Source organism: Eurytemora carolleeae, unplaced genomic scaffold (genome assembly GCF_000591075.1).
Source record: "Eurytemora carolleeae unplaced genomic scaffold, Eaff_2.0 scaffold71, whole genome shotgun sequence".
In the NCBI taxonomy this organism is placed as follows: domain Eukaryota; kingdom Metazoa; phylum Arthropoda; class Copepoda; order Calanoida; family Temoridae; genus Eurytemora; species Eurytemora carolleeae.
In genome coordinates, this window is record NW_019396152.1 from 155,490 (window position 1) to 175,995 (window position 20,506).

Sequence of the window (20,506 nt, forward strand, 5' to 3'; positions counted from 1 at the left end):
ATACGCTTTCAGAATTAGTTTTTTTAAATTGTTAATTAACGACGACATAAACAAACGTCATGTCTAGGAACATTTTGAGAAAATTAAAAAATAATATTATCATCGAAAATAAGTAATCTTGTTCAATTATTAGTTTCTATTATCTCATTATTCTAGTTTCTCGTTATTTACAAAGATGTTCGCAGATTTTCTATAACTATTATTGAAAAGACGACATTTAAAGAATTTGAAGAAATCTGCGAATAAATTCAAAGAAAATTAGAAATTCAATAAAAAAATGAAAACGAAATAATCGATTTTAGCATTGATTTATTGACAAATTTCTTTTGTGAAATATGTTCCTAGCCATCTAATAAGATTACTGTATAATTTTTACTTTATTTTTCGTTGTCGTTATTTTACTATACCAGAGCTGCGAACTTTTTTTCAAAATCCCGATCTCTTGATCTCGAAATCCATTGTAGACACTTTAAGTTAGATGATCAATATGATTAATCCCTTCATTTAATTTATTCTTCCCCTGTCTTCCCTTGATCAAATTTACATTCAACCCATGATCAAAGCTCCATTCAACCCATGATCAAAGCTCCATTCAACCCATGATCAAAGCTCCATGTCAACCACTGAATGGTTACAATCACCATGCCGGATATCAAATAAAGATTGAAATATTAATCTGCAGGTTCACAAAAAATGTACATGCCCATAATAAAAAGTATCCAGCTCAGGTTGTAATAATACAAGATATCAGAAATTAAAAAGAGGGATGTGTCGTTTCTTTTTCAATATTTTTTAAAATTTAATTTACATTTAGAAATTTTATATTTCAAGTGACAAATTTCAGTATTCTTTAACTCTGTTACAACCCTGATGTTAAAGCTCTTGAAAGCAAATTGTAAATATCTGAAATAAAATATCATAACATGGCTTAAGCTAATAATTTCTAGATGGCATAACCAACGTTTCTCTGAAAGAAACATAAGGTCGGTATTGTGAATCGTTTAAATACCCTCAATCAATGAATGGTCTCCTTGAAGTGCAGTTGTTTATATCGAACGATCTTTCTTGAAATAAAAGTGTCTAGAAGTATCGAAAGATATCAAAATTAAAACTTTATTAAATTCTGAAGTGTTTCAATATTTAAAAAAGGCACCAAGTTTTTACAACAAACTAAAATTCTCTAACCCCTATTTCTTTGCAACCTGATGGTGAAAACCTTTAAGATTTTTTGATCTAACAGAATTCATAGTTTTAAATTGAGTTACAAAGATGTAGTTACAAAAGATAGAAGCCAGAAAACTGTGGAATAAATGTCGTCTTTATTCTTCTTTAAATCAATAAATATCGTAAAGGATTGGGTAAATGTTTGAATAATGAGAAATGTCTAAAATGTTTAGGGCACAGTTCAAAAATAATTTAGTTACAGAAACAAAAGTATTATTAGCGACATTTTATAATAAATACGAGCGTCAATCCACTGTTTTCTGGTTACCACTGTATTACAGTTTAAAATTCTCTACTGAAGACAAAAGTCCGCAAAGCACAGTTACATAAAATTATAAATTGCAAAACAAATGTTCAATATGAGTTAGATCATATTCTAATAAGTCTAAAACAACTTAACTGATCTTTTTTGTCATTAAAACTGTTAGATAAATCAGGTTATGTTTGTTGCATTATATAAAAATTAAATTGAGTTAAATGCTGTTTTTCAGTTTCTGGGCCAGGATTGAGGGGGGGGGAAGGGGGGGGGTCAAGATGATTATCTAAAACCAGATTCTAGTTTAGGGTCTTGTATCGTTCATTGTCCAGTCGTATTCAGACCTTGACGCTTGGAATAACTTTATACGTATTAAACCCTTCCTTATTTTTATCCACCAGGCGTCAGCATGAAACTTATCATTTACAGTATCGGTAAGAAAAATAAATACCCCCCCCCCCTTCTCGTTATAATTTCTAAATTGTGATTCTTATATTTATTTCAATATATACAACTAAACCTCGAATGTGTACTTTATAATTTATTGTGTTTCAAAAAGTATGAAAATGTCAAACAAAATATAATATTAAGCCTTAAAAATAAACATCAATTTGTACTTTCAATTCTAATACTTTGTTCACTTATTCAGAAAGTGATACCTGCAAAGGATCTTACTTCAGAGACGGCTGTATGGAACATTTTTTACTTGCATGTTCCAAGCTTTAAGGAGTTGAGTCTTAGCCACAAACTGAAACTTTCTTAACCCTTATTCCATTGCACCTTGATAGTGTAAACCTTTGATATTTCAAACTTAGATTATTTGATTTTATTAGAATTCATAGTTTTAAATATCTAAGGTCTGCGATTTTGGATTGCAAAGATATAGGGATTAGAAAATTAGAGTTTGTAAAAAAGACTCAATTCCTTTGTGTTAAATCAACTGTATTTTCCAAATTATTAATGATATCTTTTAAAATTTTACTTAAAGGGACAGACCGGCTAAGGGAGTTAAACTGATAATGCAGTGTTGTGGACAAATTCTTTAGGATTCATTTGAAACATATAAGAATTTTTAAAGATCTGTAAATCCTGAGTTCGAAATTCAAAATAGTATTTTTGGGTAGAAACGTTTTCAGAATTTTTTTTTTTAATTACTAAATAACGACGATAAAAAATGTAAACCAATTTCTACAGTAAACTAATTAGTTGTTCATGAACAGGTTGAGAAAATAAAGATTAGGTAATATCATCGAAAATAAGTAATCTTATTCAATTATTAGTTTCTATAATCTCTCTTTAATCACAAAGATTTTCTGGAATTTCTGTATCAAAAAGACGACATTTAAAGAATTTAAAGAAATGTGCAAATAAATTTATAGAAAATAAGAAATTCAATATAATGATGAAAAGGAAATACTTAATCTAACTTCGCGTTATTGACAAATTTCTTCTGAGAAATATGTTCCTAAACATCTGATTAGTTTACTATAGAATTTTTACTATATTTTTCGTTGTCCTTATTTAACAATTAAAAAAAAGATTCTGAAAACATACCCACCCAAATTCATGATTTTGAATGTCGACTTTGCGCTCAAACGCAGTAATTATACATCATGGAAACTTTTAATATGTCTCAAAAATGAATTCACAACACTCATAATCAGTTTAACTACCTTACATAGCCGGTCTGTCCCTTTAAGATAGAAAACATTAATAATTTCAGAGTTTTGTTTGTTTGTTATTAAAGTCTCATCGTTTGGGGGTTAGCCAACGATGTAAATCATTTCAGAGTGAAATTATTTATATTTGTTTCTTCAGGGTTTTTGTTCTGTGTATCTGCAGTGTTAGCAGAGGAAGATACAAGAAACCAATTCCTCAATAAAATTTGTGATAAATGTGAAGCTTGCAAGGTACATTAATAGAATAATTGACAAACATAATTTTCAAATTCCTGTTTTGGGTATTTATTACAATTTCGTTGGTAGAGCTTTTAAAATTAACAGTGGAAAAATTCAAAAATGATTCCAAACAATTTACAAACAAATTATCTTGAGATTATATTTCTAGCAATGATGCCTTCATCTTTTTCTTACAGTTCTGATTGCATATGAAACTATTTATGTTATTATTACTCTCTAGGATATAACAATAACGGGAGTTGATGCGGATGGAGATCCAGATTTTGATTGCATACGAAATAATTTATGTTATTATTACTCTCTAGGATATAACAATAACGGGAGTTGATGCGGATGGAGATCCAGATTTTGATTGTGAATCTAAGGAATTCATTAATACGTTTTTTTGTATGAATCCACAAATGAAAAAATTATTCTCCTGTCTGACTTTTTTTGTATTTTTCATGATAGTTGCTTTTACCCCTTTATCTCTGCAGTATAGGTTCTTCAAATTAATTGAATTAATATACACTGGTTTAACCCCATTTCCCACTAAATCCTGGGTCAGTATATAAGATATTTATTGTTCTAATGAAAAATAACCGGTTCAAAATGAGCGCCGGCTCAAATCTTGAAACACTTTATATTTCAAGTGGAACCAACCATGTTTGAACTACGTCTCATATTTGAATAAGCGTTTCAAATTTTTTAAATTCGACCTCAGGTATTTTTTTATAAACTACAAAACATGGAAAGAATTTTGAAGCATAAATTTACAATATCTTCCAAAAATGATGAATGAATATTAATTAATGGACCCTGTAGTGCTCAAATTGTGAACAAGCATTATGTACATCAACCCCTAAACCTAAAGAGTGCAGTTACTGTAGAAGAGGTAAATCTAGAAGTTCCTTTGATATCTATAATTAGGAACTAAAGCTGAAACTATAATTTTCTAACATCCCTGTATCTTTGCATCATGATTTCGCAAATTCAAACTAAATCAATCAGTCAAGTTTGAAATCGTAAGGATAACACCATTAAGCTTCAAACAAACGGAAATACTTACAAATGCATTTTTGAAGAAAGTTATTATAACTGAGTGGAACACTAGAATTTAAAAAATACAGGTTTGTATTTGTATACTAAAATTTACAGTGTAACGTTTACTTATTAAACATACTATTATTTTGTAACACTTTCTGCAAACATTTTCCTAGGTTTAATATTATGATTTCCTGCTGTAGAAATGCGAAAGTTTGAGTTTTGTATAGAAACCACAATTAAAAATAATAAGATTTTCAAATTATGAAATTGATATCTAATTTAAACTCAATCAGACAGTGCTTTTTAGGGTACCAATGCAAATCGGTGCATGGATGGTCACTTAAAATTTACAATCCCAAAATTTCTAAAGAAATTATCTTATTATTATATATTATATTATTTATTATTTAGGTGAATCAGTTGTTGAATGTACAGACAGGTGTCAACGTGGTTGTACTTTCTGTAATAAAACTAAAGCTTGTAAAAACTAAATTTTAAATATAATTTAAAAGTTTTTATTTATTTTCGTGTGTGTGAAATCTACATTTTAATTTTCTTTTCCATAAAGTAGTAAACCTATTTTGATTGTTATTTATTTGTTTACTAATCAATTATCACAATAAGCCATAACATGTTATATCAAGGTTATTCACAAAAAAGTTCTTTTTTTGATTTTTTTAAATACACCGATTTCAAGAATTGTTTGATTATAAAAAGTGATCTATTTATTGCCACAAGTTCTGATGTTTTAATACCTATTTGCTCCCAAATAGACCTTAGAAGTAGAACTCTAAAACTAAATTCTGTTATATCAAATAATCTAAAGTTTAAATATCAAAGGTTTACGCCATTAGGTTTAAAGATGTAGCGATTAAAAAATTTTAATTTGTGACAAAGCTTCGATTCCTTAAACCTTGTAACTTTGTTGTCTTTATTTTGTGGCCAACCCTGTATAGTATTTATGTTTTTAATAATTGTTTATTAATATTGAATGTAGGCCTGGGCAACTTTCCTTATAAGGTGAAATCCGTTAATGGTTATGCGAAAACCAACATTACCATAATATGTTTTTTTACAAGACCATTTTTCATGAGATGGTATTAACCGCTAATGAAAGGTTCTCAATAACCAGATTTTGGTAAGGAAAGGGGTCCAGGCCTCATTGAATTTCGTCTTTATTCTTCTTCTTCTGCTTCTGGTTCGTATGTGATAAGTTTCCGACGCAATTCTCTAAAAAGTTATGGAATAAAATATCAACTAAAAGAACAGAACAACAAGGGAATGGCAATTTTTTTCCTAATTAATTCTGTTAATGTCACTCATAAAGAAATTCATGTAATACGTTATCTAATACGTTATCAATGACAAGAGCTAGCTATCTTTATTTTGTTCATGCATCTTTTTGAAAAGTAATTGTTTTTTATCAAAAAAAAAACGTAAAAATCATAAACTTTTAAAGGAACTGAATTTTTGCCACAAACTCTGATTTTATTATCTTTATATCTTTACAAACCAACAAAATAGACCTTTGATATTGTAAACTTAAAATTATGTTAGAAAAAATAATTTATGTTAGAAACATCAAAAGTTTACACTATCAGGTTGAAAAGATAGAAGGATTATAAAATTTGAGTTTTCCAGTTCAAAAATATTTTCTTTGTTTTACTAAATAACAATGGAACTTACTTAATCGTTTCATTTTTGCTGGAAAGCATTTTCTTGAGGTTCTTATAAGCTCCAGTCTCACTGAACTTTTTCTCCAATTCCTGTATGTATGTAATACAAATTATAACATTTATTATTTGACAAATATTTGAATGTTTGCAGATGAAATTTTTATGGTTAATGAACAATTATTGATTTGAATTGAATATTAAAACTCGAAGAAATAAAATATAAAGTTTATATTGCCCATGTGATCTTTTTTCATTTAATTTTTTTGCCATCGTAGATATATTTGAAACTGCCAATAACCATTCAGTTAAAATTTTAAGATGATTAATTAGTTCAATTTTTAGAATATCACAGATCTTAAACTTATCCATAGTCAATTATGAAAATAAATCCTGTAAATAAAAACATGTTTCAACCTTCTCAGCCAAGGTTAATTGGTGCTGAACTTCCAGATATCTAAAATATAAAAACAATAAATTTTTCTTAAAAATGTCGAAATAAAAAACTAGAACAGAGTTTATTAAAAACGTTAAACACTTTCGTTAACAGTTGTTCACAAAATTTAATCTTTTTTGTCATAAGAATTGAGTTTTTGCAACAAACTCTGATTTTCTAATTTCAATATCATTGCAACCCAATGTCGTAGACCTTTAATATTTCAAACCATGAATTTTATGAGATAAAATAATGTAAATTTGAAATATCAAAGGTTTACATCATAAAGCTGCAAAGATACAGGTTTTACAAACACTAAATCTGTGGCAAAGACTCAATTCCTTTACCGACTTATTTTATGTCCTGTATTTTGTCTTTATTTTAAAAAAACTATGTTAATTTTACAATCGCCTCTTATATTTCCCTTGTTTTGCCCCCCCCCCCCTTGTTTTGCTTCTGGATTATTGACCTATGTTTAGCACTGGTAAGATCCTGTTCCATATTCTTCTTTGTATGTTCCAGTTCCTGTTTTTCAGTCAAGAATTCATTTTTTACTGCTTCTACAGTCTCAGACAGCTAAACAAAGGCTATGCTATTTATGTAACCAAGGTCCTTTTAACTGAGAAATGGAAACTTCACAACAACAACAACAACTTTAAACTTGCATTTTCTTTGGATATAGGCAACTGCCATTTTTTTTTTGTTTATCAAAATAGTAAAATGTCACGGACATGTTTTTTTGTAACGTTTATTGCAATCTGAAAGGAAAGAATGTTAACTGTATCAACATTACTAAAATCTGAAATTTTAATTAACATTATCTTCTATTAAGTAAACTTTTAGAATTTAAAGAACATATTTTTAGACAAATAACCATTTTTTTGAAACTTCTTTTGTTCTTTATTTGAATGATATAGTTATGCCAAACTGTACATCAAATGTGACTTTTGGAAAAATGTTTCACAAAAAATGTTATTTTGACAGAAATATATATTGTTTTCAAATATAAATTTTTGCTTTCCATGCAATATGGGAGAATGCATTTAATAGTATAAGAAAATCTAGTTTGGAAAAGGAATGCTTACCAGTTTAATCTCCTCACTGTTATCTTGAACTACTGGAGAAGGTTCCTTGTTCTCCATCTCCTCTAGGAGACTTTTCAACCTAGATCTATCCTCCAGAGCGGAAGAAGCCTGCTCCTCTACCTATACAATACAGTACAGTTTATTCTCTTGGTCTCTGGTTCTCCACCTCCTCTAGGAGACTCTTCAACCTAGATCTATCCTCCAGAGCTGAAGAAGCCTGCTTCTCTACCTATACAATATAGTACAGTTTAAGCTCAAGGTTCCTGGTTCTCCATCTCCTCTAGGAAACTCTTAAACCTAGATCTTTCCCCCAGAGCTGAAGTAGCATGCTTCTCTACCTATACAATATAGTACAGTTTAATCTCAAGGTCCCTGGTTCTACACCTCCTCTGGAAACTCAATTCAACCTAGATCTATCCTCCAGAGCTGAAGGATTCTCTTGGTCTCTGGTTCTACATCTCCTCTATGAGACTTGTAAACCTAGATCTATCCTTCAGAGCTGAAGAAGCCTGCTTCTCTACCTATACAATATAGTACAGTTTAATCTCAAGGTTCCTGGTTCTCCACCTCCTATAGGAAACTCTTCAACCTAGATCTATCCTCCAGAGCTGAAGGATTCTCTTGGTCTCTGGTTCTCCATCTCCTCAAGTAAACTTTACAATCTAGATTTATACCTCCAGAGCTGATGTAGCCTGCTCCTCTACTTATACAACACAGTACAGTTTATTCTCTTGGTCTCTGGTTCTCCATCTCCTCTAGGAAACTTTTCAACCTAGATCTATCCTCCAGAGCTGAGGTAGCCTGCTCCTCTACTCATACAACACAGTACAGTCTAATCTCAAGGTTCCTGGTTTTCGAACTCCGAACTTCGTCTTTGATTTTTCTAAGAAACTGTAAGTTTTAAACTTATATATAAAAACGAAAACTCAGAATTACAACATATTGGTTAATTAAAAATACGATCGTTGAGTAAATTTGATTTTAAAAGATTTTAGTTTTAAAAATTTCTGCAGAAAGAGAAAATTATAAATGACATTGTAAATATGTTTTTTATGTTTGTGACTGCTCATTCAACAAAGAGGAAACTGACCTAATCCGTCAAGTAAATTGTATTGTCTAGTTTTCGGGCGACCCCATCATGATGGACCCCATCATGATGGACCCCATCATTTACTATAAACGAACATTTTCTAATTTCTATATCTAAAGGCGTTAGTTTTGATACAATAAACTTTAAACCATTATTCTTATAAATTCCAATATATCGTTTTGGTTGATCCTGTTAAAACTGGCCAAGGTTTCAAAGTTTCTAAATTTGATTTCACCAAGGAAGGCATACCAGGAACCAAAAATTCTGTACTGCAGTTTCTGGGGGAAAAAAAAACTTAACTATCTTGAATTGAACAAAGTTTGTTTACATTCCTCCCAGAATCTGCAGTACAATTTTATGCAAACAGAAAGATGGGGTTATTAATCTTAGTGCGAGCTATTTAAACCTAAATAAAAAATATGATTGAAAATTCAGTCAATTAATCTTAGTAAGCAGATCTTGCTCGTAATTGATTCTATTTATAAATTGGTACACTACCCGAAGATTTTATCAATTGGATAAAAAAGAATATATATATAGGAAATAACTCACTGTTCTAAGCCTGGTTCTTAGGTCTGAGTTCTCCTGCTCTAGTTTCTGTATCTGTAGGTTTAGTAGCTGAGCAGGTCCTCCTTCATTTAATGGAGCTAATTTCTTCTTCTCCAACCATCCTCCATCTATCTAGAGACAATATAATCTTTGGATTAATGAAGCTAATTCATATTCTCCATTCATCCTCAATATATCTATCCTCAACCTTACTTTCTATTACTTTATGGAAATACAAAACTGTGCAAAGTAACACTTTCCCAAAAAGTAAAAAAGTAAATCCCTGGGTAGCTGTCTTTTTTTCATATCATAGTTTTTTACTTTTAAATAATTTTTTTAGATAACTTTCTGAATAATATCTCAATTGTGTTAATTTAAAATTAACTTTTTTAATTAATAAATATGCTTCACAACCTTTGAGTTTGCAGCATCAGATTCTTCCCAGGCTTTAATGGATTCCAATAGTTCTCTAAATAGGAAAATAAGGATATATAAAATATTTTAACAGATTGCTAAATTAAATCGATTTTAAAATGTATATGCGCGGTTAAATTTAACTCAATATACAAAACTTGTTAATCCAAAGTAGATAAAACTATTTTAAGCAATTACACGAGTAAAAAGCTGTACACAAATCCAACCTGTTCTCTAGTTGTGAAAGATCAGTGTCTAGGTTAAGATGCCATTTTTCAGCTTGAGTAAACAATTGCTGCAGGAGCAGTACGTTAGTGTGAGCTGTGTTTATCAACTCAGTTTCTACTTCAGCAACAGCACTCTCAAATATTATAGTATTTATAATTAACGTGAAATATATTTGCAATGAGACAAGCCGCGCGCCATTTGTTTTATTATGAATATTAAACCATTTTCTCCATATAGACCCTTGCGTTTCCTCAGCAAATCAATTGACAAAAATGTTGTCTTTGGACTGCAGGAAAATGAGCTTTATAAATGTTCAGATAATTCATTAAACAATACCTCAGTGATAGCATCAATAGTTTCTTCTACTTCATCTAGAGTATATGTATCATCTGTCAATCTAGGATCCTAAATATCAATAGTTTCTTCTACTTCATCTAGAGTATATGTATCATCTGTCATAGTTTCTTCTACTTCATCTAGAGTATATGTATCATCTGTCAATCTAGGATCCTAAATATCAATAGTTTCTTCTACTTCATCTAGAAACAACAAACAAACATCTTAAGACAAGATAGATAAGATAACGTTTATTGCTAACATAAGTGTATCTGTATACAGATAGAGTTTACAATCACAAAATTGATGATTATATTAACAGTACAAGTATAAAGCAATTAGGTGGAAAATAGCTCTTGGCTGTTTTGATTATTTTTTCCACCTAAAATACTTTGAAATACAACCCAATTTTAATCAAATAATCTTTTTCAATCCGAATACCCTGGTATTTAACAAAATAATTTATTCATTCGTTTTAAAATGTTCAAGTTTTTTTCTCCAAAGAAATTTGAGATACAGGGTGCTCCGCGAAACTTGACAGTAGCAAGACGACTTGAAAGTCGTCTTTGATATTTGAATTTATTTGTGACATTTAGTCGTCAATCGATCTACTTTAGCATTTATGATTCTTGAAACAATTACCCCATATTTCTCCTAGACCTGGCATTTCCAAAAAGTTGTCTGCGTTTTTTGTGCTTTCAATATTACTGGAGATATTAAGAATTTTGTTCAGATTTCAGTTTTGTTAAATAAAACCAAAATTGGGGAAAACTGAACGAAATTCTTCATATCTTGGGCAATATTGAAAGCACAAAAAAGGCAGACCACATTTTGGAAATGCCAGAACTAGGGGAATACGATTGTTATCTATAGAATTTTACTTCTAAATTTTAGCTGACAAATAAATGCAGCAAATTATATCAAAAATCAAGACGACCTTTAAGCCAGTTTTTGAGCAACTGCAGGAATTAAAACTATATGCTTTATAACTGCATCAAATATTGATAAAATTGCTCAAATTTCATTTTCCTATTGGGTCCACTGTACTTTTGTTGAAATTTGCAAATCAATTTCCAATACAATTATTTTGATAATATTTTACCTTTGTATCTTGAATAACAGCTCGAACTGATTTCAAACATTGAGCTCGTTGATATTTGGCAAATCTAGAATATCAGTGTGATTCAATTAAGAAGAAAATACAATGTTGCATTTACGCATGAACCTTTAATGTTATCAAATATAGGAGAACTAGGGTCGAAAGGCTCAATTTGAAGAGGATTCGTTGATCAGAGGCCAAATTTAAAGAATTTTAACGTACCGCCTCTCAAATTTGAGACGAGGCTCAAACATGGACATGGTTCCACTTGAAATTGTATTCAATGTTTCGAGGTTTGAGTCGGCGCTCAATTGGAACCGGTTTTTGGCGGTTCAGCGACGTGGTTTAAATTCTTTAAATTCGGCCTTAGAACTCCAAGCTGCAAGCTCAATGCTGCTCGATCATAAATTCATCATTACCTATTTGATCGAAAATGAGGTGGACAATATTTACCTAAGAAAAGACACGACTTGTTCTTTATGCACTTCGTTTAGTTCTAATGCCTATACAAAACAATAAAACATTTTTAAATTTAGATTTTAAGCAGTTTAAACCAGTTAAATAATTTTGTAATTTTTTAAAGTGTGATAAACACAGATCAGAGATACAGGTAGTCATTTTATAGAGAAAATGGTACCATTACAGGCAGACACTAAAAAGTTTTAAATAATTTGTGATTGGCGCCGTAAAAAAGTTGAAATATTTAAAAAGATGTGTGTTTATTTATACATATTTATATATTGTTATAGACCTGACAAACCTAATCTATAAATTACAATTTACATGTATATTTACCAATAATCATTATTATTTATAATGTATTTAACCTGCTTTCCCTCTTTTAGAACTAAAACTATGGATTAAGATTTTAATACATATTCAAATAAGAATGTATACGAGGTTACAAATTTATAGTTTAAGTAGAAAGTGATGAAAAGGAACTGTCGTCTTAACTTATTAAGTATCCGCCATTTAAAGCTAAAGGGATATCCCCGATTCATAACAGTACCCCTCATTAACATTAATCTGATCAATAATGTGGAATATGACGTCGTTTTACTGACTTGAAAAAATTTTTAATTCTGAAAATGTCTCTTATGTTTATATGATGCAAAAGCTCAAGAATGTAAGGCAAGGAAAGTCAATTGCGGTTGTGTATACTCTGTGTACATATTGAAACCAGTTCTCTCTGGGCGGAATTTGTAAACAATAATAGATGCATCAGTGTTCGTTTAGTATCCGAGGAGGTTAAAAGCATTAAATTTTGATAATTTTGATAATTCACATAATAATTTCCTATGACCAGAATACTTCATTGATTTTTTATGTGAATGATGGATCCCATGTCAGGCTTCGACATCCGTCTTGTGTTTACATTAGCGCCCAGAGACAGTACACTGCAGTACTAAAGATGTGTACACTTCTGAAATGACTTTCCTTGCCATACATCCTTGCAAAAGCTGAAGTTTAAAACAAAGCATTACCTAATTTCACACTTGATCAGAAAAAGCGCTTACTAGGTAACCATTGTGAATCAGGTGTGCCACTTTATAAACGAAGCCGGAGAGTAACTTAAAACTGCGCTCACAGTCCCTTAAAGCTGGATATTTTCTGTTAGGAATTACAGCTGGGTGCTGGAAACTTTTATTTGGAAGACGACATTTAATCTCTTTTATTAATTTGGTTGATTTCTGTTACAGAAAGTAAAATATACGAAATTATAACTTTAAAAACTAAATTAACCACATTTCAACCCCTTTTACATAATAACAAAACTTTACTATCATTTATTCAATTTAATTCTATAAATAATTCTTTAAATAGCCTTTTTTAAATAAAAGGTTCTGCACCAAGAGCTATTGAATAATAAACGATATATTTAAATGAATTTACTCGTGTTTTAACGATATAAATAAACACTAATCTTTTAAGATCCCGATCACTTCTCATAACTGTAAATAAAAAACCGGGGGTTTAGTAATATGGGTAGATAGGTAGATAGTTTCCAAGTGACCTGGCTTACCAGGGTATATTGAGAGAAACCAGGGTTAGTAGCCTAGTAGGGAGAAACCTAAGCACACACGAGTATGCAAGCGCGCAGTGGTACGCTCTGCACTCATCTATTATTTTAACAATGAAACAATTTTTATATTTTAAACACAACCATGCTTAAGTCTTTACACAGTACACAGCTATATAACTATGCAAAGTGAATAGTGAAGAAAAAAATCACATTCAAACTAATCCATGAATTTTATGTTCCGAAGAAAATCGCAATCTTTCGCGCATCTTAGATTGCATAGATACCTTCCTGGCTTGTGGGGGGGGGTTGTGGCGCCCCCTGTAGTTGTTTTGTCCTAGCACTCTGATTTGTGACACTATCACCGTGAAATGTTGTGACTTTTATTGAATAGTAATATAAAGGATTTTTTAAAAAAATGTATAGAGTAGGGTCCGGTACTTGACGAATAAAAGTCCGAAAATATTTTTAAAGAATTTTGTTGACCCTTTTTTAGGTTTTTTTCCACCCTCCCTAGCACCCAAACTATTAAAGTTATCGGTCTAATTTTTTTTCTTTAAGCTGGCCATGAAAAATTGGGCTATGCACATACATTTCAACCCTATACCTATTCGTTGATGCCTTTTTCTAGGGGGGGGGCGCCAAACGCCCCCCCCAGGCTATACATAGATTCAGACCCCCCAGACCCCCCAGTAAACATGCGTTTTTTGTCTGGCTCGCTACTTTTTTGTCTTTTGTCAGTATGTGTTCAGTCACTTCAGTTTACCTAGTCAAGGATAATTCAATAAAGTTTTGACATTTTCAGATAGTATTCAGATTTTTCTATTTCTCTCATGATACAGAACCGCCTCAATCGTTGACCATAAGAAGATATAAAATCCAAGCGGGGTAACAAAAAGTGCTAAGCTTCTAAACGTGCAAGTAAAAGTAAGAGTAGTATATTGCAATTAAAAAACAGTCTTAAAAGAGCAAACCCGTAAATTATTCCACAATTGTTAGAGTAAAGTATATTAAAGCTTTCCGAGATACGACGAAATATAAAGTTCAAAGTTATTCATTAACATATTTAATGTTAAGAATTGTTAAGAAAGGGCAATCCCCTTCCCTTCCTACCCCCCTTCAACCTCCTCCCTCCCAGTCCCATCCTTTATTTTTCATCGTGACAGATTTGCTTAAGTACAGGTGTAAAAATTCTGCAATTATGACATGTTTCAAAATAATATATTTCACGAAAACAAAATCGTTTAACAATATTTTGCAATCTAGCATTCTAAAATCATCCTAAAATTGTTCTAGGCTACAATAATATTACATAGCTCTTTAATCATCATAATGTTCTTTAGTTTGATTACTTTTCTAATAAACTAGATGGAGTAACCGGCGTTGCCAAGGGGTATATCATTATTCAAAGCCATATTTACCCAAGGTGTTTACCCCCGCATAAATCTTGATATTGCAGTTTTATTTAAGCTTAAGTACCAAGCATTGGCCGTGGAATTCCCTCAAATAAATTCAGCTAATTTGGTCCAGCCGTTTGGCCAGCTATAGCGAATATATCTATTTATATAAAGGACTTATCTCTGTTTTTTTTTGTTCATGGTCCCGATCATAGCTCAGGAAACCTTAACCAATTTGCCTCAAACTTTGACATGAGAACTCGTTAGAACAGCGGGAATGTTCTTAGTTAGCTTTAAAAGTTCTTAGTTTAATAGGTTTACTCCCTCGTTGACCCTTAAATAAAGACAACTTTTTTCCCAGGCAAATCTGGGTTACAAAGCTAGTTTAAATATAATTTCTTAATAAGAGATGTTGTGATTGAAAACATAAATGATTTAGATGTCTTACGTGGAGTTTACTTTCATGAACGTATCTTACTTTTATAGAAATTAATCATGTACACCCATAGAATTATAATTTTTAAGCGTTTGAATTGAACCGAATTGATGTTTTTTTCTTGTTCAAGGTTTTTTCTCATTTTCTCATTATTTTATTTTCAGATTGAGATCTATGATGACGAGTAGATGAGAGGAATCCATATTTTATTAACATTTTTTATTTTAAAGAAGATTAGGAGATTAATGAGATCTATTTTTCTAATGAAATCTGTAATCAGTTTTATATACTTAGTTTAATCTCAGTCTTTCTAAATTAAATCTACACGACAAAAATAAAAAAACAAACATTTTAATTACAATTCGAATATATTTATGATAAATACACGTTACCCAGCAAATGAAGTAAATTTAGAATAAGACAAAGGTGAAAGATAAATAATGTTTGGGGAAAGATAAAGTTTCCTGAAGAAACCCGAAAAAGCATTATAATCTTATAAATGGATTTTTTTCTAATCCCTTTATTTTTGTAATCTGAAATCACTTTTGATATTTCAAACCATGAATTCTGTTAGATCAAATAGTCTTAAGCTTAAATTTATATTCCCTAAATATGCGACATTGGAGGTTGCAAATTAATGACAAATTATTCAGAAGGATCTGAAAATAATGAAAGAAACTAACAAATTTCGGTTGTAAAATTTATAAATTATGTAACATAGAAAATTTAAATTATGAAAATATGGATAATATGCAGATTGATAAAAAGATGGCAACCGCAAAACATTTGATGAGACAATGTTTCTCAAAGCAGGTAACTGCAGTCCCTAAACCTTTATCTTATTAATGATGTGACAGATATCTTCATTTTAATTCTATTGATTTATTTATTTTTGTTTCTGACACAGAAAATACGTCAGTCACTCTATTAAGAAACCACAATTGAAAAAAAAAAAAATTTTTAAAGAGAAAATCATTGATTCCTTATGAATTATTGATCAGACAAAGCTTTGAAGGGTAACTAGTAATTCGGACATGCCATTCAAAACGGAACGTCAGCTGAAATTACGTCAATTGTCCTTTAAACAAAAACTGAATGAAATAGTTAAACATGTTTTATTATTTTTTTAAATCTAAATAATTCTGTTTGTTCAGGGTGCTCTGTTAACTTTTTTAAGTATTTACATATTTATCATGGTTCACCAGTCAGCAAATAATAAGGTAATATAGATTTCAAATCTTTAAAAACTCATATTAACTCACGCTGTTTCACTATACGTCACGATTTGTTTTAGAGGAATTGACCCTTTAAAACAAACTAACTGCAAGTTCTTTATTTTGCTAAAATTTACATGTAAAGGGCTACAGAAAAGCATAAATGAGTTATAGCCGGTAAAATCAAAGTCCAAGGCGTTGTGACACTTCAAATTCGACACTGTCTTAAAAATTAATGAAACTTTGTGTAAGCAGGCTGAAGGAGGATTTTAATAAAATGCATAGCGTTAAATATCAAAGGACATAAGGTTGAAAAGGTCTAGGAAATAGATAAGAATTTATAAGAATATTACTCACATTAAACGAAATAGAGTAAAAGACTAGAGCTGTGTAGTTTATGTGCACTGTACATGTATAGGAATATAAAAGACTATAGCTGTGTAGTTTATGTGCAATGTACATGTAAAGGAATATACTAGAGCTGTGTAGTTTATGTGCAATGTACATGTATAGAAATATACTAGAGCTGTGTAGTTTATGTGCAATGTACATGTATATGAATATACTAGAGCTGTGTAGTTTATGTGCAATGTACATGTATAGGAATATACTAGAGCTGTGTAGTTTATGTGCAATGTACATGTATAGGAATATACTAGAGCTGTGTAGTTTATAAGCAATGTACATGTATAGGAATATACTAGAGCTGTATAGTTTATGTTTAGGAATATAACAAGTATAAAGTGAGATAGTTTGATAAAACTTAAGGCCATGTAACTACATTTAAAAGTCGAAGCTGTCTTGTAAATGTAAGCACAAACTTCATTTCACCTAAATCTCCCCTCCCCCCCCCCCTAATCCTAGGGTTACCCAATCCCCACAATTCCCAGATTTAATTTGATATTACATAAATAAAACATTTTGAATTGGCTTATTCAATTATTAGGTAAAGCTAAAGAAACAAGTGTACTGCAGTTGCAGGAATCATGAACATAAAAAAGTATAAATTCATTACAGTCGTCTTTAAAGTATAATTATTTGTGGATAACCCTGTAGATGACTGAATTTTAAGTGCAAAAACAAACATATAAAGTGGTGAAACTCCGTATTTACTTTAATATTTTTACAGATATTTTAAAAAATGAAATAGTTAAATTGTTGTAAAATGTATTTCTTATTGAGAAGAACAAATTTCCAAGTCACGTCTCTTTCGGATCATTTCTTAGTTTAGTTTTTGAAAAGAGTACGCATTCACGCATTTACTTGATCTTTTACCCTTTACATCCCACTTTTCTACTAGATGCACATGTTGTGTACTAAAAATATATACGAGAGCTGTATATTTTAGATATGCGAGTATTTCTCAAAAAATTCGCGGCGTTTTGATAGTTAAAAGATGTATGTCATAAAGTACCTTCCGAATAAGCTATACCTTAGCTAGAATTGAAACACATGCACTGTACATTTTGTTAAATATTGCGAAAAAATGGATATTTTTTACATTTCACTAATACACTAAATTAATAATTTGAAAATTAAGAACAAATATTTGTTAGCAATCTTTAAACCTCGGTGTAATGAATATCGTGTAACATTGATAGCTCAAGAGAACGTGTCCGTATTTGACATTGACAGTTTATGAGATCGTGATCGCGTTTAACATTGATTGCTCAAGAGAACGTGTCCGTGTTTGACATTGACAGTTTATAAGATCGTGATCGTGTTTAACATTGATAGCTCAAGAGAACGTGTCCGTATTTGACATTGACAGTTTATGAGATCGTGATCGTGTTTAACATTCATAGCTCAAGAGAACGTGTCCGTGTTTGACATTGACAGTTTATGAGATCGTGATCGTGTTTAACATTGATAGCTCAAGAGATCGTGTCCGTGTTTGACATGGATATAAGTGTGATTGAACTGATTAGCTTTTATGCCTCGTAGACCAACGAGAGGGATTAAGTTGTACCTGGATTGATACGGGTCTGAAAGACTTTTATGGAGTAGGGTATTTACTACATTTGGAACCTTTAAAAACTACATTAAAGTTTAAATGTGAAAATTTCCAATTTAAGATTCTAATCTTATTTATTTGAAACAGTAAACTTCAAGAGAAGACACTTTTCTTTTTAGAGTATTTTATTACGATTTTCTGTAGCCATTTGCAATTTAAATGCAACTTCGTGTGTCTTGTGACAATGTAAAAATGTAAATATTTCTCACGCCTAACCAAGTATGTTTTTTTATTTAAAGTCTTATCTAAAATTCGCCATTAATTGATTATATTAACAAAACAACGTCTTCGGATTTTAAAGACCTTAGATATTTAAAGTTAAGAATTCTGTTAAAAATCAAATGACCTAGTTTGAAATATCAAACGTTTACACCATTAGGCTTCAAAGATTAGGGATTAAAAATCAGATTATGTGGCATGAGACTCAATTCCCCTAATTTCGCACACTTTTTAAATTTAGTTTTCATGTCAAGTCATTTTTTTTATTTGCCAGTTATTTTGCTAAAAGATGGATGAGTATACTCTGGATTATAATGTTATACTAATTAGTTCAGCGTGTGGTGCCATCTAGACGGTTTTAGCAGCGTGATATTTATATTTGCAGCAGCAAATATCTTAAAGCATGCTACAAGATTTGACAACCACATTGACTTATCATATAACCTAAGCCTTATATTTCTCCAGGTTGGATCTGCATCTACTAGAAAGGAACTGAACCTTATCCTTATTCTCTGTGGGGGTGTCGGAAGGTATAATATGGTTCTTATCTCCAAGATGGATTTAAACATGTTTGGAATGCAGAAAATGCTTTTCAATCTACTTTCAGACAGCATGAACAAGAACATGAAACAATGAAAGTGTTTTACGTATATTTTAGAATTGTTTCATATCTATTATTGCAATCCATTTTTACTTTGTACAATAGTTGAATTCTTGTTTTTACTTTTGAATTTATGCCATTAATACTTGTCATGCAGTTACTTCTATTACATTTTGATTATTTGTGTCTAATGTAGGTTGATTGGTATTTAACTTTTTAATTTGCCTGAGAAATAAAAGGCTGTTAGCATCAAAAACGCGTTTGAATTTTATTGTTTCATAGTTGTGTAAAGAATAAAACACGATAATTTACATACAACTCAAGAAAAAAAGCTAAAATAAATGGTCATTTTCTCTTAGATAAAATAAAATATTCGCCACAATTTCTGATTACCCAATCTTTGTGTTGTGGACCTTTAATACTTCAAAATTCAAACTCAGAATTTTGCAAAATATCAAGAGTTTTAAAAACATCATGTTACAAAAATATACTTTATTCGTACTATAATAAATTTAACACTTTACTAAATAACCAAAAATGGTCAGCTGAAAGAATAATTTTGTGAAAATTTTAATTTCACACCAAACATTTAGAAAGTATTTTGTATTTTTGTTTTACAATTATGTAAATTGTACTAATGCAGTTAGCATGACTGATTCAGTTTGTCTCAGTATGTAATGTGCTGTATAATTTTATATGTAAGAAAGAAAGCAAAAACTATCATAACTTAAAATCCTTGTATGGATATGTATAGTGCGTACATAGCTTTAGAAATTATTTATGAAGGGTTTAAGAATACAAACTAGTTTCTTTATTAGCAATCCCCCCCCCCTTGGCATCCCTAGCTTGACTTAAACTAGACTTTGCAAATGTATTCATAGTACATACATGGGCCAAACACACACACCGCAGACACATACTTTTTAGATAATAACAAAAATGCCAACGCCCCCCTTTAAAATATCTACTCGTTCATTTGCCATTTTCTTCAGATTTCAATTTTGAGTTTTGTTTAACCCTATTCCTGCTGGGGGGGGGTCAATTTGACCCCCCCCCTGTAGTTTTTTTTCCATAACTCAAAAAGTATTGGTCTGAGGCTGTTGAAATTTTTTGACTTTTCCTACATACCCAAAGCCCTCCCTTTAGGCCTAAAACCGGGCTTTAATACTAACTGCCTGAGTCCTCAGGCACACTGCCTGAATGACTGCTTTTGCCTGTAACAAACTAAATCTTTGTTTTGACCCACTTCCACTTGTCAGATTTTGATAAA

General features: G+C 30.8%; 3 protein-coding genes and 1 long non-coding RNA gene across 5 annotated transcripts in view; 2 read left to right on the forward strand and 2 right to left on the reverse strand.

Annotated features, from left to right (window-relative positions):
• The first annotated feature begins 1,797 nt into the window (after nucleotides 1-1,797).
• Nucleotides 1,798-4,943, forward strand: LOC111696589 (uncharacterized). The gene is made up of 5 exons (XM_023466228.1): nucleotides 1,798-1,914; nucleotides 3,299-3,390; nucleotides 3,705-3,764; nucleotides 4,204-4,273; nucleotides 4,837-4,943. The coding sequence occupies exons 1-5, from the start codon at nucleotides 1,890-1,892 to the stop codon at nucleotides 4,914-4,916; spliced, it is 327 nt and encodes a 108-aa protein (XP_023321996.1). The 5' UTR covers nucleotides 1,798-1,889; the 3' UTR covers nucleotides 4,917-4,943.
• A 22-nt stretch (nucleotides 4,944-4,965) lies between these two features.
• Nucleotides 4,966-10,133, reverse strand: LOC111696584 (leucine zipper transcription factor-like protein 1). Its single transcript, XM_023466222.1, has 9 exons — nucleotides 10,122-10,133; nucleotides 9,900-10,033; nucleotides 9,673-9,727; nucleotides 9,262-9,390; nucleotides 7,620-7,739; nucleotides 7,004-7,110; nucleotides 6,516-6,555; nucleotides 6,112-6,191; nucleotides 4,966-5,655 (listed from the first exon to the last, which is right to left on the reverse strand). Exons 1-9 carry the CDS (start codon nucleotides 10,131-10,133, stop codon nucleotides 5,601-5,603), a joined length of 732 nt encoding a protein of 243 aa, XP_023321990.1. The 3' UTR covers nucleotides 4,966-5,600.
• A 213-nt stretch (nucleotides 10,134-10,346) lies between these two features.
• Nucleotides 10,347-11,869, reverse strand: LOC111696590 (uncharacterized). The gene is made up of 3 exons (XR_002764119.1): nucleotides 11,789-11,869; nucleotides 11,339-11,402; nucleotides 10,347-10,410 (listed from the first exon to the last, which is right to left on the reverse strand). It is a non-coding gene; the product is annotated as an uncharacterized LOC111696590 (long non-coding RNA).
• Nucleotides 11,870-13,405: 1,536 nt separating this feature from the next.
• The window catches only part of LOC111696591 (glucoside xylosyltransferase 2), a 19,657-nt gene continuing 12,556 nt past the window's right edge, over nucleotides 13,406-20,506 (forward strand). Inside the window, exons 1-5 of one of the 2 annotated variants that reach the window (XM_023466230.1) lie at nucleotides 13,406-13,438; nucleotides 15,353-15,383; nucleotides 15,945-16,001; nucleotides 16,343-16,408; nucleotides 19,101-19,165. In XM_023466230.1, the coding sequence (XP_023321998.1) occupies nucleotides 15,957-16,001; nucleotides 16,343-16,408; nucleotides 19,101-19,165 (176 nt within the window). In that variant the 5' untranslated portion in view covers nucleotides 13,406-13,438; nucleotides 15,353-15,383; nucleotides 15,945-15,956. Of the gene's footprint in view, nucleotides 13,439-14,128; nucleotides 14,283-15,352; nucleotides 15,384-15,944; nucleotides 16,002-16,342; nucleotides 16,409-19,100; nucleotides 19,166-20,506 lie in introns of those variants that run through there. The other variant, XM_023466229.1, reaches the window with a different exon arrangement.

Coding starts and splice junctions, on each gene's coding strand:
- LOC111696589 (XM_023466228.1), top strand. CDS start 1,890: ATGAAACTTATCATTTACAGTATCG. Junction 3,765..4,203: donor ATTTTGATTGTGAATCTAAG/GAATTCATTAAT, acceptor TGGACCCTGTAG/TGCTCAAATTGTGAACAAGC. Junction 4,274..4,836: donor GTGCAGTTACTGTAGAAGAG/GTAAATCTAGAA, acceptor TTTATTATTTAG/GTGAATCAGTTGTTGAATGT.
- LOC111696584 (XM_023466222.1), bottom strand. Junction 6,192..6,515: donor AATTAACCTTGGCTGAGAAG/GTTGAAACATGT, acceptor ACATACATACAG/GAATTGGAGAAAAAGTTCAG. Junction 5,656..6,111: donor AGCAAAAATGAAACGATTAA/GTAAGTTCCATT, acceptor ATAACTTTTTAG/AGAATTGCGTCGGAAACTTA.